This window comes from Uloborus diversus, chromosome 8 (assembly GCF_026930045.1).
Source record: "Uloborus diversus isolate 005 chromosome 8, Udiv.v.3.1, whole genome shotgun sequence".
Taxonomy (NCBI): domain Eukaryota; kingdom Metazoa; phylum Arthropoda; class Arachnida; order Araneae; family Uloboridae; genus Uloborus; species Uloborus diversus.
In genome coordinates this window covers 40,126,186-40,140,558 of record NC_072738.1, presented here as the reverse complement: position 1 = coordinate 40,140,558, position 14,373 = coordinate 40,126,186, and the positions used below count along the sequence as shown (strand labels likewise).

At 33.2% G+C, this 14,373-nt stretch overlaps 1 protein-coding gene across 1 annotated transcript in view; it reads left to right on the top strand.

Annotated features, from left to right (window-relative positions):
• LOC129228326 (probable arginine--tRNA ligase, mitochondrial) overlaps positions 1-3,771 on the top strand; it is a 49,233-nt gene extending 45,462 nt beyond the window's left edge. The window contains exons 18-19 of the mRNA XM_054863003.1: positions 2,921-2,988; positions 3,652-3,771. Coding sequence (XP_054718978.1) covers positions 2,921-2,988; positions 3,652-3,771 — 188 coding nt within the window. The remainder of the gene's footprint in view (positions 1-2,920; positions 2,989-3,651) is intronic.
• The last annotated feature ends 10,602 nt before the right edge of the window (positions 3,772-14,373 follow it).

Below are 14,373 nucleotides of genomic sequence, written 5' to 3'. Positions count from 1 at the left end.
TTTCGGAAATTCTTCCCTGGGGTATAAGTGACCCCATAACTTTAAACCTCATTTTTTGTAAAAAATTTCTTGACTTATGTGTGAGTATATACAGGTGAGGAGGTGAATTTGCCTGCTAATCAAAGCAAGATATTTTGAAAGAAATTTGAGGCCCAACATCACATATTGAGCACATAGCTATCTACAACAGTCCTTCAGATGCTTGAAAACTTGATAGATGAATTAATATTGTAGCACATAAAGAAATGTACTATGTTTTTATACAAATTTTATATACGCAGAGAATATGTTGTGCAAAAGAATTTTTGTGGTCAAAGGACTGGGAACTATCTGCTTTTCCAGAATAAAAGTCAAGAAATCAAATTATTTGACAGATTGAGCTTATTACGCTTCAATATAAAATTGATGCAGGCTTTGTGTAATGTAATATTTTGGACCTTGTTGCAACCAATATCTGGGTTTTATATAAAGAAGTGAAACATTTTTAGCAAACTGAAATTCATTCAAAATGTGGTTGAAGAATTGGGAATAAAGTTTGTCTCTTCTTGACAAAAAGAGAATGTTACGCAACAAGTAGAAGCTAAAGCAATAAGTAAAAACTAAGCAAAAAGAAGACTAATACCACAGTTCAAAATGTGAAAATGAAACTATGTGCATGTGTTTAAAATATAAAGTAAAAGAGTCAGAGTCAAAAGCTCCAAAATACTACAAGGCAAAGTGGGATATTTTTTCCTCCGACTGCATCCTTGGAGAAAATTAACAAATGATGAAAAAAAAAAATTCCTAAACAAAGCGGGATAATTTGTTCTAACTACTTTTCTTAACCAATCATCATAATTCTTCAATGCGTTTATTTATATTTTCAATTTTTGAGCACTTTTGGCATAAAATAAGTTTATATTATTTAAGTTTCCATATTCAAACCTTTTATTTACTCAAACACCAAATTTGGGACACAATTACTTTTAACTTGAAACTTTTCTGTTTTGAGAATATTTTCAACTTTCAGCACTTAGGCACATACGTCATGGCGATCAGTAAAACATTCAGCTTCTGATTGGTTCTCGTAAAACTGTTGATAGTTTGCTTTGAATCGCTTTGCGTTTGAAGATGATCCATCTCAAAGCCTTTGAATTAAAAAGCGTCATTGAATGCTAAAATGCTAATTTTAGTTCAAATTTTTAGGTTTAAAACTGTTCTTCACATATGTCTTGATACAGGGGCGTAGCTAAGGGGGGGGTTTTGGGGACAAACCCCCCCCCCCCCGAAAAGTTAGTCTCAAAAAAAAAGAGAAAAAGAAGAGAGAAGAGAAAGAAAAAAAAAGAAGAAAAGGAAAAAAATTCCAAGCGATTATACACACACACACACACACACATTATTATTATATATATATACACATATATATATATATATGTATATATATATATATTCTTTATATATATATATATATATATATATATATATATATATATATATATATATATGTATATATATGTATATATATGTATATATATGTATATATATGTATATGTATATATATGTATATATATATGTATATATATGTATATATATATATATGTATATATATGTATATATATGTACATATATGTATATATATATATGTATATATATGTATATATATACATATATATATATATATATATATATATATATATATATATATATACATATATATATATATATATATATATATACATATATATATATAATACATATATATTATATATATAGGAGTATGTATATAATATATATATATATTATATATATATATATATGTATATATATATATACATATATATATACATATATACATAACCCCCGAAAGTCGGGTCTAGCTACGCCACTGTCTTGATATCATCTGTAAGAGAGAGAATTTTGTAAGACAACTTAAAAAATTTAGCATTTTTAGCTTACTGCCAATCGGCACAACCTTGAGGGTCACGGATTTGGACAAAATTCTAGGTATAGGTCAATTCCTACTATGTATTAGCACGGGTAAAGTGGTTTGACTTTATAGGCCCTAGTTCGGCTGCAACGAGGGTCCAAAGTTGTTAATTTGTACCCAGAATGCAATGAAGTTTCCTTTAAAATTACCATTTTTATCCCTTTTTCTGCTACTGTACTGCAGTATGAGTACAGCATTTGCATGCTTACCTTTGAATTAATTATCTTGGATGCTAATTTCCAATAAGCGGTTCTCAAATTTAAATTGGCTACTACTTTTAATTTCAATAACTTGAATGCCAAAATAACCTAGTTACAGGATATTTATCGTTTGCAAATGAAACTAATTATTTTTGTTTTATATATTAATCGTCTGCAAGTAAAAAGTATTTATTGTTTGCTAATAAAAACATTTACTTTAACTGGATATTTATCGTCTGCTGTCAAAGATATCCCATAATGATAAGTAAAAAATGGGAGAAGAGAAAAAGCTCTGACTTATTGCACATGACACACACACAAACAAAAAAGTAAATAAAAATAAATAAATAAATAAAAATACGTGATCGTTTCGACTTTTCAAACACCTAGATTTTGCCCATAAATAAAAACGTATTCTAGCCTTATACTCAATTTACTAACTAAAGATGCTAAAGATGTTGGAAGTTCGAACACAGTGTCGAAGTCTGAAATTCCAATGGAAACACCATTGCATTTGTGGGGCCAAACTAGCAACTTTGGATCCTTGTTGCAGCCAAACCAGAGCCTATGCAGTCAAACCGCTTTATCTGCGCTCATACCTAGAGGGAATGGACCTATAGCTAGAATTTTGTCCTAATCCGTGACCCTCAAGTTCGTGCCGTTTGGTCGTTAGATGATAATGTAGAAGTTACAAATTGTATACAGTGTAGTGAAACTTTTATTCTTTAAAATAATACATTTCATTTAACAGGTTTCTTTACTGACAGAGCTTCAAATGTGCTTCGTTTGGATATCAAAGGGGACAGGCTCATTGTTATAAAAGTAAATATTTTTGTTAAAATTATCTTGATGCCTTTAAGTGCCTAAGGAAGGTACATATTTCTGTGTACTATAGACATTTTGTGCTAAAAATGTTGCTGTCAAAGTATCTAATAAACAAAATACAAGCATATTTTTTTTCCATGTTTTAGTAAATTTTTACCCATTGATTAATTTGTTAATAAATTTTCTGCATAGTCAAGAATGAAAATCCTCCTCTCTTTTGTAATTTTTACTTGGATTCCACTTTAATTGTAATTTTTACCTGATTTATCTGTAATTTTTTTTTCTCCGAAATTTCCCAATTTTATGATTTGAATTTTTCTGGATATGATAACCAGGCAGTCTGGAAAAGTGCATGTTGTTCTGCCTTAACCCTGGCTTAAGGGCGGTGACTTACGGCTAAATCTATGCTATTGTTGAATCTGACACATTATTTGAAGATGTCATTTATATATTATAAAATATTTTTTATTATGTATTTATTATTATCAATCAATACTTCTTTTCAGTTATTCAAATTATTAGTTAATGACTCAGAACTGTATTTATAAATTTATACCCCCCAACTTCTTCATTAAAAGCTCTATCTTCCTTTTTTAATAAAATTTTTAAAAAAATAATATTCAGCTGTATTTTATCACTACACATATTTTTCTTTTTCAGGCACGGCTTTTATTGCTGTCTTCTACCTTAAAAGTACTAGAAGCAGGTCTAAAATTACTAGGCTTGACACCTATGGAAAATAAATACTCCAGGACTGTAAATGTGCAAGACAAATTGTGAAATATTTTGTAAATAACATTTTATAATAAAATTTCTATTTATATATTTTTATTTTTATTTTTCATTACTCTATATATTTTTATTTTTATTTTTCATTACTCATCAATCAGTATTCAATTCAGTTTTCGAACCAATTTTGTGATAGGAAGTTTATTCCAATTTCTTGCGAAAGTCATAAATGTTGAATTTAAAAACTGTTTAAGCTATCATTTTACATGGGTTGCTCTCAGCTTGTCCAGAGGTATAACGAAAAGATCGTGCATTTTGAGGTAAAAGCAATTTCCTTTTTTTAATTATGTTTTAGGATCATTTTTACCCATGGAGGCATTCGCTACGTCATTTGGATTGTTTTTTATAGCGTACCAAAGTTATCTTGCACGCTAATAGGACTTATCTTAGGTAATTTGTTATAAATAGATGCATTTCGGGCAAAAGTGTGTATAATTCCACTTTTTCATGTCTCCTTTTTATAAATATTGTTAAAAACAGCGAGTACCAAGCATGCTTGAGAACTAAACCCCAGGGGTTCTGCGTTCGGCTGGCCTAATCGGAACATCTAGCTGGAGCCCCTCCTTTGTCAGGAAGACTGAGATGGAGAAAGTAGCCTTGGCACCTATGGGCTGTCGTGCCACTGGGTTTGGTTTAAAGCAGCGATAGAAAGAGATTAAAAAAATTTGTTCCTGAAAATGTGTTTCAAAATATAGCTCTAATGATTTTCTTATTAAATTTTTTGAAAGTAACCGAATTTCAGTGAAAAACGTTTTAAATTGTGGTCAATTAAATGTTTTTCTTACAAAAACAGAGTTTAAACATTACTGGGACATATCTCAGCGGGTCTCATTATTTTCAAAAAACATTTGCACAAAGTACAAGGGAGACCAGCTTTTCCACATTGGCATCGAGAGCTACAACACTTAATCTTGGCATTTTTTTCCTGACAGGCTTCAGAAGCAGAATAGAAATCCATTCAATCTCTAACTTGATTTTGGTTGTATTATTACAGTACAATGTTAAAGTTAATATAAAGTTAAACGAAAGGAAAAAAAATATATAGGTAAATCTTCCAAGGCGCGGGCCATACTCTTGAGGGTAAGAAAGACTGGAGATACTTGTAGACGCTTCTTTGATATATACCCTGCTTGGATCAACGTTCAAAGAGCGTTATTATTAGTGCATCCTGAGTTGGGGGAATGTTTTCAAATTTCCAATGAGAAGAGTACTATGTTTTCCGTGAGAATTTAACGTTGTTCTCTTCACTAATCTATCATATATTTTTATGACATACTTTTCCATCCCAAATGCAATATATAGTAGGGGAAACCTGGCTAAAGTGGATACCCCGGGCAAAGCGAATTTTGCCTATAACTCCCAAATAATTAGCTGGCCGGCAGCCGCGTTGTCATAGCAACGGTCGCCTGATGCCGCTCCGTGTGCGACAAACACGTCGGGACAAGTTCGCCTCACGCGACGCCAGTGAGCGAACAAAGTATGTTTTGGGGAAAAAAATATTAGTTTACAGAGGTTAGTGTTTCATTTAAAACTGTAATACTATTTGTGACATGTTCTTTGTTATGAGTGGGATTTGATGTACGATTATGTAGCTTTCAACCATTCGTAGACGACGAGTTTAGATGCTCTGGTTTTTTAGTAATTTTAAGTTACCTCAAAAAAGTACTTGAAGGGCAAAGTGAATATTTACTCGGTCATGACACGTCACTTCATCCGAACCTGGAAGTCCTTCAATATTCAGATCTCAAAACAATATTACCATTGAAGACCGTCCTTATACTTCCATGGGATCTGAAACAACAGAATAAGTCCAAGACAATGATATTCCCGCCGCTTCAACCTGGATATTCTACGATCTAGTACAGTCCTTCAGTTTTACTACCTATTCTTCTGCCTGTAAAACCAATAACAACACGTAAACAATAACTACAGAGATCTACACTCCAGACAAATACTCCAGTAAAGGACAATCAGAGACAAAAATTTGAAAAACCAAAAAAGACTGTCATGAAGTAACTAGATAATGTTTCGACTAAAGCTTCTCAGAAGACTGTTAAAAAGACCAAGTACCAAAAATACTAATCAAAAATCTCTGCTACAAAACATAGGACTGCATAAGAGAATGATGAGAAGAAGGAAGTAAAGAAATTTGATGATGTAAGGTGCATTTTCTGTGATGAAATGTTCATTGAAGAAGATGATCAGCCAATGGAAAACATTATACAATGTCGTATTTGTACTCAGTGGTGTAATAAAGAGTGTTCAACGTTCGAAAATGGTAATGATTTTGTTTGTGATAACTGCGATGATTAGTATTGTAGCAGAAAAATGTTTTTTTTTTTTTTTAGTATGCTCCTAAATTTTAGATGTTGACTTTTTTTAAAAAATTCTTTCCTTCTTACAATAATTACTGATACAATTAGTATTGTAGAAAAATGATTTTTAATATGAGCCTTTAATTTTCGATGCTTATTTTATTCTAAAGTTCAGTTTCTTTGTTTGTAATAACAATAAGAATTAGCACTGCAGCAAAAAAATGTTTTTAAACATGTTCCTTTTATTTTCTACGTTTATTTTATTTTTAAGTTTAATTTCTTTGCTTGCAATAACTACAATAATTAGCATTGTAGCAAAAAAATGTTTTTTGGATATGTTCCTTTAATTTTCGATGGTTATTTTATTTTTAATGTTTAGTTTCATGACAAATAATATTGATGTTCGCTTTGCCCTAGTAACGAATCCACTTTACCCGGGGTGTTGGGCAAAGTGGATATTCATGCCGTTGTTGAAAACTGGCCTTATATCTAATAGTGTAATTAATATTAAGGACAACTGTTATTGCATTACGCAAGTTCATTAAATGAAGACGGATTATAAACATTTGTTTCAATTTCGAAAGTTATAACTAAACGACAATAATCAAGAAAAGCTTAAGGTATTCACGTTACCCGGGTTTCCCCTACCTCTTCTGGAGTAAGGGGTAAAGGAGATTTAAAAACCTCGTTGACTGCAGATAAGGCTTGCCATGCTTCCCAAGCTGATTGTTTTCCTTTGTTTCTGAAAGACGAGGTTGTGTCACAACATGCAAAGGCGTTAAAAGCCAAAAGTTCGACCCACTTTTCTGGACCAAGTCTTTGCTTTATGGCCCAGATATTTAAGATTCGGTACGATTTTCCAGTGTCTAACCCAATCCACAGCAGTTGATCACACCTCTCGAGGTTTTGAAGAAGCGCAGTGACCAAAACAACAACATCGTTATCTACTGTCCTGATGAAAACTTGGTTGTAATAATGAGATGTACCGTGTGCGCATGGAACAGCATTCTACCGCCGGCTTCATCATAGGAGCAAGGCATCAAGCCGTCAAATCAAAACCGCCATTGCAAAAAACACTCCTGTGACGAGTGACAATAACGATTTTTTGTTGAAAATTTATTGTGCTGAAAGGTTCTCTAAGCATTCAAATAGTTCCTGCTTATTTGAGTCGTTTCTTAAAAATTCAGACCTGTTTTTAAAAACCTGTTTTGTAGCCTTCATTTTCGGCAACGAGAACCTTTTCCTCTTTTCAATATCAATGCAGACTTTAGAGAAGCAGGTACATACTCATCAAATACTGCATCCATTCTCTGTGGACTGTTCTAATAAGCATCGAATTTCATTTCTTAGTCAGAAAACGTGCTTCTCGGCTCTGAACCAAGGTTCGCAACCTTCGAAAGGTGACAGTCGCTGCTCCATCTATCCCCACTATGTAGAAATTCTGAGATTGCTGCTCTGTGTTGGCTTCGTCAGGCTGTAAACAAGCGGAAAGATCAGCTTTCTTTCCAAATCAAAGTTCGCCGTTTTCATAAAATGATGGAGTTTAAATAAGGTGCTCATGACTGGAAAAGGCATCCTAATTCCCCTGACGTACTTGACAAGCAATGTAATAGAGCCTGGAAAAGAGATTGCGGTATTTTTGTATGGCAGCAAGCTGGTGCTCTTTCCCAGATAAAGATTTCCTTGAAACGCTGTTAAATACTGCCAACTTGTTTTTCTGTATTGGTGTGTCAAAAGAAACGGAGCAATCAATGAGTATTTTTTGAAAGAACTCATTTGCTTGAGATTCGCCAATTATTTTCATACTGCGCAAATTGGATACTGTTTCAGAATCTACAAATAATCGTGAGTCCAAATCCATGAGGTTCTAAGAACGGGTTGCTTATTTCATTCAGAATATTAATCATACCCTCAACGCTGTTGATGAAAGAAAGTTGTTTTGCGTTGGAAATTTCATGGTGAGTGCTTCCCTCGTCTCTGCTGATTTGAGAATATTACTGAATTTATGAACGATTCGTGTAACTTCTGGTCCTGCAACCATCCGTCTGAGCATAGCAGACGGTCAACAGCACCACCGTCTGCTTTAATAAGCGCATTGTTTTGTTCGTGAGCTTCGTCGACTGACATTCCCGAAAATGCCGTTCTTGTCTTCCTTACCATAAAATTTCCTTTGCGAAATTTGGAATAGACATGAGGTAGACGACCCCTCAAAGACAGCATATGTCCCACATATGGATCGACACAATTGACACAACGTGAGCGTAGTTCGGCCTATCAAGGGAGAAGAACATCCACTTTAAATTCGAAAGAGTTTGAAATCTCCAGCATGTAATGCCTGTGTGAAAGTCAGGACATGAAGTTCGGTCTCCAGGATGAGCTGACAAGAATAGAACTGTGAACTTTCCTCTTTGCTGATCAATCGTTTTCATCTATCGCTTTCGGACTGTGCTCTCATTGATTTTCATACTCTCTTCAAAGGCCTTTTAGCGCAATGCAAATAACGTACATGCCGTTATTTGATGAGCCCGGCGAGGGTTTTTTTTTTTTTTTTTTTTTTTTTTTTTACGTGAAAAGCGACAAAGAATGACTCGGCTGTACCACTGGTTGAGACATATTGGTACGCTATGAAAAACAATCCAAATGATGTAGCAAATGCTATTATATCTAAAAACGCTCCTTGATGGTCCTACAACATAATTAAGAAAAGAAATTCCTTTTGCCTCAAAATGCAGTCTTCTCGTTATGCCACCGGACTATGGCGGCAAAAGAGATCTTTGGTTGTTTTGTGGCTAAACGTCAAACACGCGGTCTTTTTGACGAAGCAAGTGGATGTTTTAAGTTTTATAAATAAAGTTTACAATCTTTATTTCGGTTTAGTTGTAAGAGTATCTATGTAGCCTTTTTTTTTAGCATTTTAAGAATATTTTTAATTTTTCCACTGTTGGCAGCTCTGAAAAATCAAAGTTTTTCGCATTTTTGACTCTTAAAACTTTATTTTTCAGTAAAGGATGTATCCTCTGCATTCTCTATCTGATTATTGCATTCAGCCTCAACAGTATAACTTGAACACATCGAAAAACATATATTATTAGGTTGAAAAATCCTTACCATGGATTCAAATTTCGCGCACTTGTACAATATTACTCAAACCTCACAGCAAATGCCCCCGTGTCTAAAAACGTTCTTAAAAGGTCCCAAAACAAGAATCTTTTAAGCAAAACTGCTTTTACCTCGAAGTGCACAATCCGTCTAAAATTTGTCGTTATACCTCCGGACTATGGGTAGATGGCCATATTTCGTTTTATCATCAATGGATTAAAATATAAAATGAATGTTGAGTATACTTGTGTTTTTGTTATCATAATTTGAAATTATCTTCATGAACTTAAAATTTTTACAGAGCCCACAAATTAGATCTGAATAAACGAGGTTCTACTGTAAAGTTATTAAAATTTCTATCCTCTTTTGTTTTGTCAAAAAGTGCAACTTACTTTCTAACTGACCCTGATACCATAAACTCGCTTGAAATTTTAAAAATCTTTTTTAAATAGAAATCGAAAATATATTTTTAACCCTTCTTTTCATTTTGTTGGGAAGTTGCAAAGCAGCGTTTTCTTCTCATGGAACCTGACTTTTGCGTGACCTAGTGCTGACTTTTTTTACTCGATGACCTCACCTTATTTTAACACCGACTGCATTCTTTTCTAGAATGCCAATTACGACTTATCTCGTACTTGTTTACTTGCCATTTTTGTGCAGCTACGATTAAACCAGTGATAATATCGATAAATGGCTTCTGGGAAAGGAACAAAAAATCAATGCTGGCTTGCACAAACAGAAAATTTATTGGAAGAAAACAAACAAAAAATATAATTATAAAAATTAATTCAAATTCAAGAAATAAAATATTTTTTTTTTTATTGTTTGTGGAACTATGCACTAGATTTAGTCTTTAGTGATATAATGTGATTAAATTCAGGGGTAACCCCCCCCCCCCTAAGAGCAGAGGCGCACCACCTAAACATCGCAAAGACCTCCCCCCAATGAAAAATACCCCTCAAAACACCCCCTAAAAATTTCATCAGTTTGCGCCATCATGACCCCCCTCCCCTAAGTGGACACCTCTGTTAGATCAAATTGTCATTTTTGGCCCGATTTGTGAAAATAGCCACGGCAGTCAACGAGTTTAGATGAATCTTGTTTATCCAGATCAAATTTGCAGATTGAAAAAAATGCTAAATTGAAAACAATTTTAAATTACGATTGCTTTGAATAAAATAATTCGGATGGGGAACTTTCGCTTTTTATTTTGATTTGTACAGCTCCTGCATAGTTAGTGCAACAATGAACACAAACACCACTGTAACTGAACTTATGACACAGCTTTGGATTGACTGCGAGTTTCATCCAGAAACCAGTGGACCAACTCTTCGTTAAACAATTGTGTGAAAAATTACAATAAACTCCCGATTATCCGCGGGCTCGTTATCTGCGGCCTTTCAGACTTGGGGAAAAAATTGCTGATGATTAACTGATTGCACGCACATTTTAACTTAATAAGTGCAAAATCTATTTTTTGACATTCCCTATTTCTCTTTCTCTCTTTCTTCCTCTTTCCTTCCAATGATACCAAACCTTGAAAGGTCACCGAAATCTGACAGTTGAAACCTGCATTTATGTTATGAAATTGCATTTATGTGCCGCAGTTAAAATTTTCTAAACATTTCCCCCCTCCCCCCATAAAGTAAAGTAAATAAATAAACAAAATGAAATAAAAGACTGTTGGGGTCCATTAAATTGGAGATCTCGGCACAATTTCTGCTTTGCCCATGCTGTAATGAGGCAAGGACGGATCCAGAACGCTTTCAGGGGGGGGGAGAGTCCCGTTGATTTTTTAATTGATTTCTTACTACGCATTTGGTTTTTACATGCTTGGGGAGGGGATACAGAATTTTGATCTAAAACAACTAAAATATAGAGATTTAGCCAATGATGTCCCGAAAGCATGCCTTTCGGGTTTTGTTGATGGAAGAGGTATTCCAAAACTGCATTTTTTAGACTTCAATTTCATAGTAATTTCAGAGGAATGTTTTGAACTTCTTTACTGTATTTTAACACAAGTTTACATTCTTCTAAATCATACTGTAGCATTAAATGTTGCCAAATTTTATTAGAGGATTTGGGGGGGGGGGGGGAGCAACTTTATACACATCAATTCCAAAAGTGTGTCTTTTTTTTTTTTGAAGTATTCTGTCTTCATATTTTTCCACTACGATGTCTGTTTTACATGAGCACATTTTTAAAAAGCTGCATTCAAGTCGTATCTTTTCCTGTTCAAAACTCATTCGGGCAAAATTTTCATGCATTTTTAAAAATTCATAAAAAATAAAGGCACGGTTAAGAATAGGACACTGCTTCCATGTGGTATATTTTTCATACAAATACAAATACAAAAGTAATGACCAGCAACAGGCTCTGGGCCCAGCTATGCTGGGCCTTGTCAATTTACAATCCCCAGTGAAGATCAATAGCCCTCTTAAAACTATCTACCCCCTTCCCTAGTAGCACAAAAAACCGAACGACGTAGAAAAACTTTCAAAACCAATATAGAACTATATTTTCACCGACGTCGAACTACTTAAAAACTTGCCACTTCCGTTACGTTCACCAATATCGGCCCTGAACATTCAGGAATAACGGTCCTGAATATTCAGAAATAACGGTTCTAAAACCGATCGACGTAGAAAAATTTTCAGAAACTACATAGAACTATATTTTTACCGACGTCGAACTACGTAAAAACTTGCCACTTCCGTTATGTTCACGAATATCGGCCCTGAACATTCAGGAATTACGGTGCCGAATATTCAGAAATAACGGTTCTAAAAACCGATCGACGTAGAAAAAGTTTCAAAAACTACATAGAACTATATTTTCACCGACGTCGAACTACATAAAAACTTGCCACTTCCGTTACATTCACGAATATCGGCCTTGAACATTCAGGAGTAACGGTTCTGTATCGTCACCCCAATTGCTATAAGGCGACAATATGTCATTTTTTCATTTTTTTTTTAGATACAATAATTTATAAATAAAGAGTTTTTACACTTCTTTCAAAACATATTCATCATAATAGCGGTTGATTTTATTAAGTGAGAAGGTTTTGTACTATTGCTCGGCACAAGCATGCAATTTCATACATCAGATGCATTTGTGTTCAAGATACATGAAGCTTAAGCATTTTCCCGATTTTATTGATGTGAAAACGTGCTTTCTATTTACGTACTTGAAGTACAATGAAATATTAAGAAAAAAAACCTTTAAAAAAAGGAGAAAATAAACTTTTTAACTCAATATTGAAAGAAAATTGGCCTTTTTCTAAAATTCTTAAATGAAAAAACAAGTAAATTGAAATTTAATAATAAATAAACTAGGATTAAATAAGACGGTTAAAATCTTTCACGTTTTGTAAATACGATGGCTTTTGCATTTTGCAGTATAATACAGCAAAAATTTCAGATATAATTTCTGCTTAACATATTTTTTTGTCAGTAAATAAAAAGTAGTAAAAATAAAGTTTTCTTACAGTAAAAAAACAGTCAACCTTCAAATTCCAATAAATATAAAATAATCATTAAATATATTTTACTTATTATGCATAAATCACCATAATATACCTATAAATGACATCGTCAATAAAACAATAACCACATCAGTAAAAACAGTAGAAAGAACAGAAAAATAAGAGTATACTTATGTTTTTTCTAAGCATGAGACTACAAAATGAAATTGTACTTTTTCAGCAATACTTTTTAGTAGTAATTTTTAAAAGCATTAACAGAGGAATGCAGGTTGAGGCTCTTAGGTTTTCTTTCATGCAAGGCATGAAATTACTTAGTAGTTTCTCAGTTTTTGGGAATAAAGTTGTTATTCAAGAGTCAAAGACTACTCGTAGCAAAATACAATATCTTGCCAAAATAAAGAGTAGAAGCAAAACTATTTCTTAAAATATTTATTAAAAACGAATTAAACAGAACTGGTTTACATAGTATATACAGGAAACACTGCATCAGCTGTAAATATATGAAGTCAATTAAACACACTAAGGTAAAGACCGGAGCAACAAAATCTAATCATCCATTCACCATGGAGAATTGGGATTGTTCGCAGCACTCAATCCTTTCCACACATGAAGTCTTCAGAATACTTAACCAAATCTTGTTTTCACGTATTGAAATAGCATAGGGAGCACCAGCTAAAAAACATATAAGAATTAAAAACATTGAACATTTTTTTACTGTACAAAATAATAAACCATCAATTTTTGGCTATTTTGTGATAGATTATGGAAAAGACATGGAGAATTATTTTTCCTACTTATCGATAACATACAGTCGACTGTATACCGAGTAAGAACAATCTGTTTTTAGACAGTCACAGGGGAGAATTGAATTAGTCATGTTGATTGTACCAGTAATGTAATGTTAAAATTGCAAAAATTTCGAATACCAAATTGCAGAATGGTTTCAAATGAGATTCAAGCGCCCCAATACAAAAAAAGGTGCTCAAAAGATTGCACCATTACTTGTGTCTCTAAAGGGGGTTCCCGTTCATCTCCCCTTTTTATGGAGGTTAAAATAGAGTCAAAAGGTCCAACCAAATGGTGTGAAAAGTTTTAGGTACGTACGTTTTTTAGGCTTCTCTGCAGGCTTGGCAAGGTTTCGGACACTACGGTAAAAACCCTGGTTTTTACCGTCCTGTCCAAAACTATATTTATAGAAAAATTTTAGTTTGTAACAAAACATCAAAAACAAAATAAAATGTATCAAAGAAATGTTTTATACTGAACATTTATTCAATGGGAACATTCAACTTATTTATGCAGCTGATTTTAATCTAATTACATAGAAAAATTCTTGATTAAAATTTTAATTTGCTCGTCATTGCTCGTAAAGTGCTCGTCTCTAATAGGGAGAATTCTAAAGCATACAAACACTGGCACACTTAAATACAAGATGATTCTTTTAAATAGTTCATTGATAGTTAAGAATCGAGTTTGAAAACTGATAACATTAAAAAATTTCATGATAACAAAAAGTGATTATTTGAACATGCAAATGAATAGAAAAAATTCGGACTGAGGGATTTTGATAACAGCAATAAAGGATTGATAACATTGACCCCAATAAGGCAGAGTCTACTGTACATTTTCTATAATATGATTTCTTACCATTTTAGTCCGGGTCTGCAGCAACATTATTGCTTGTTGAGTATA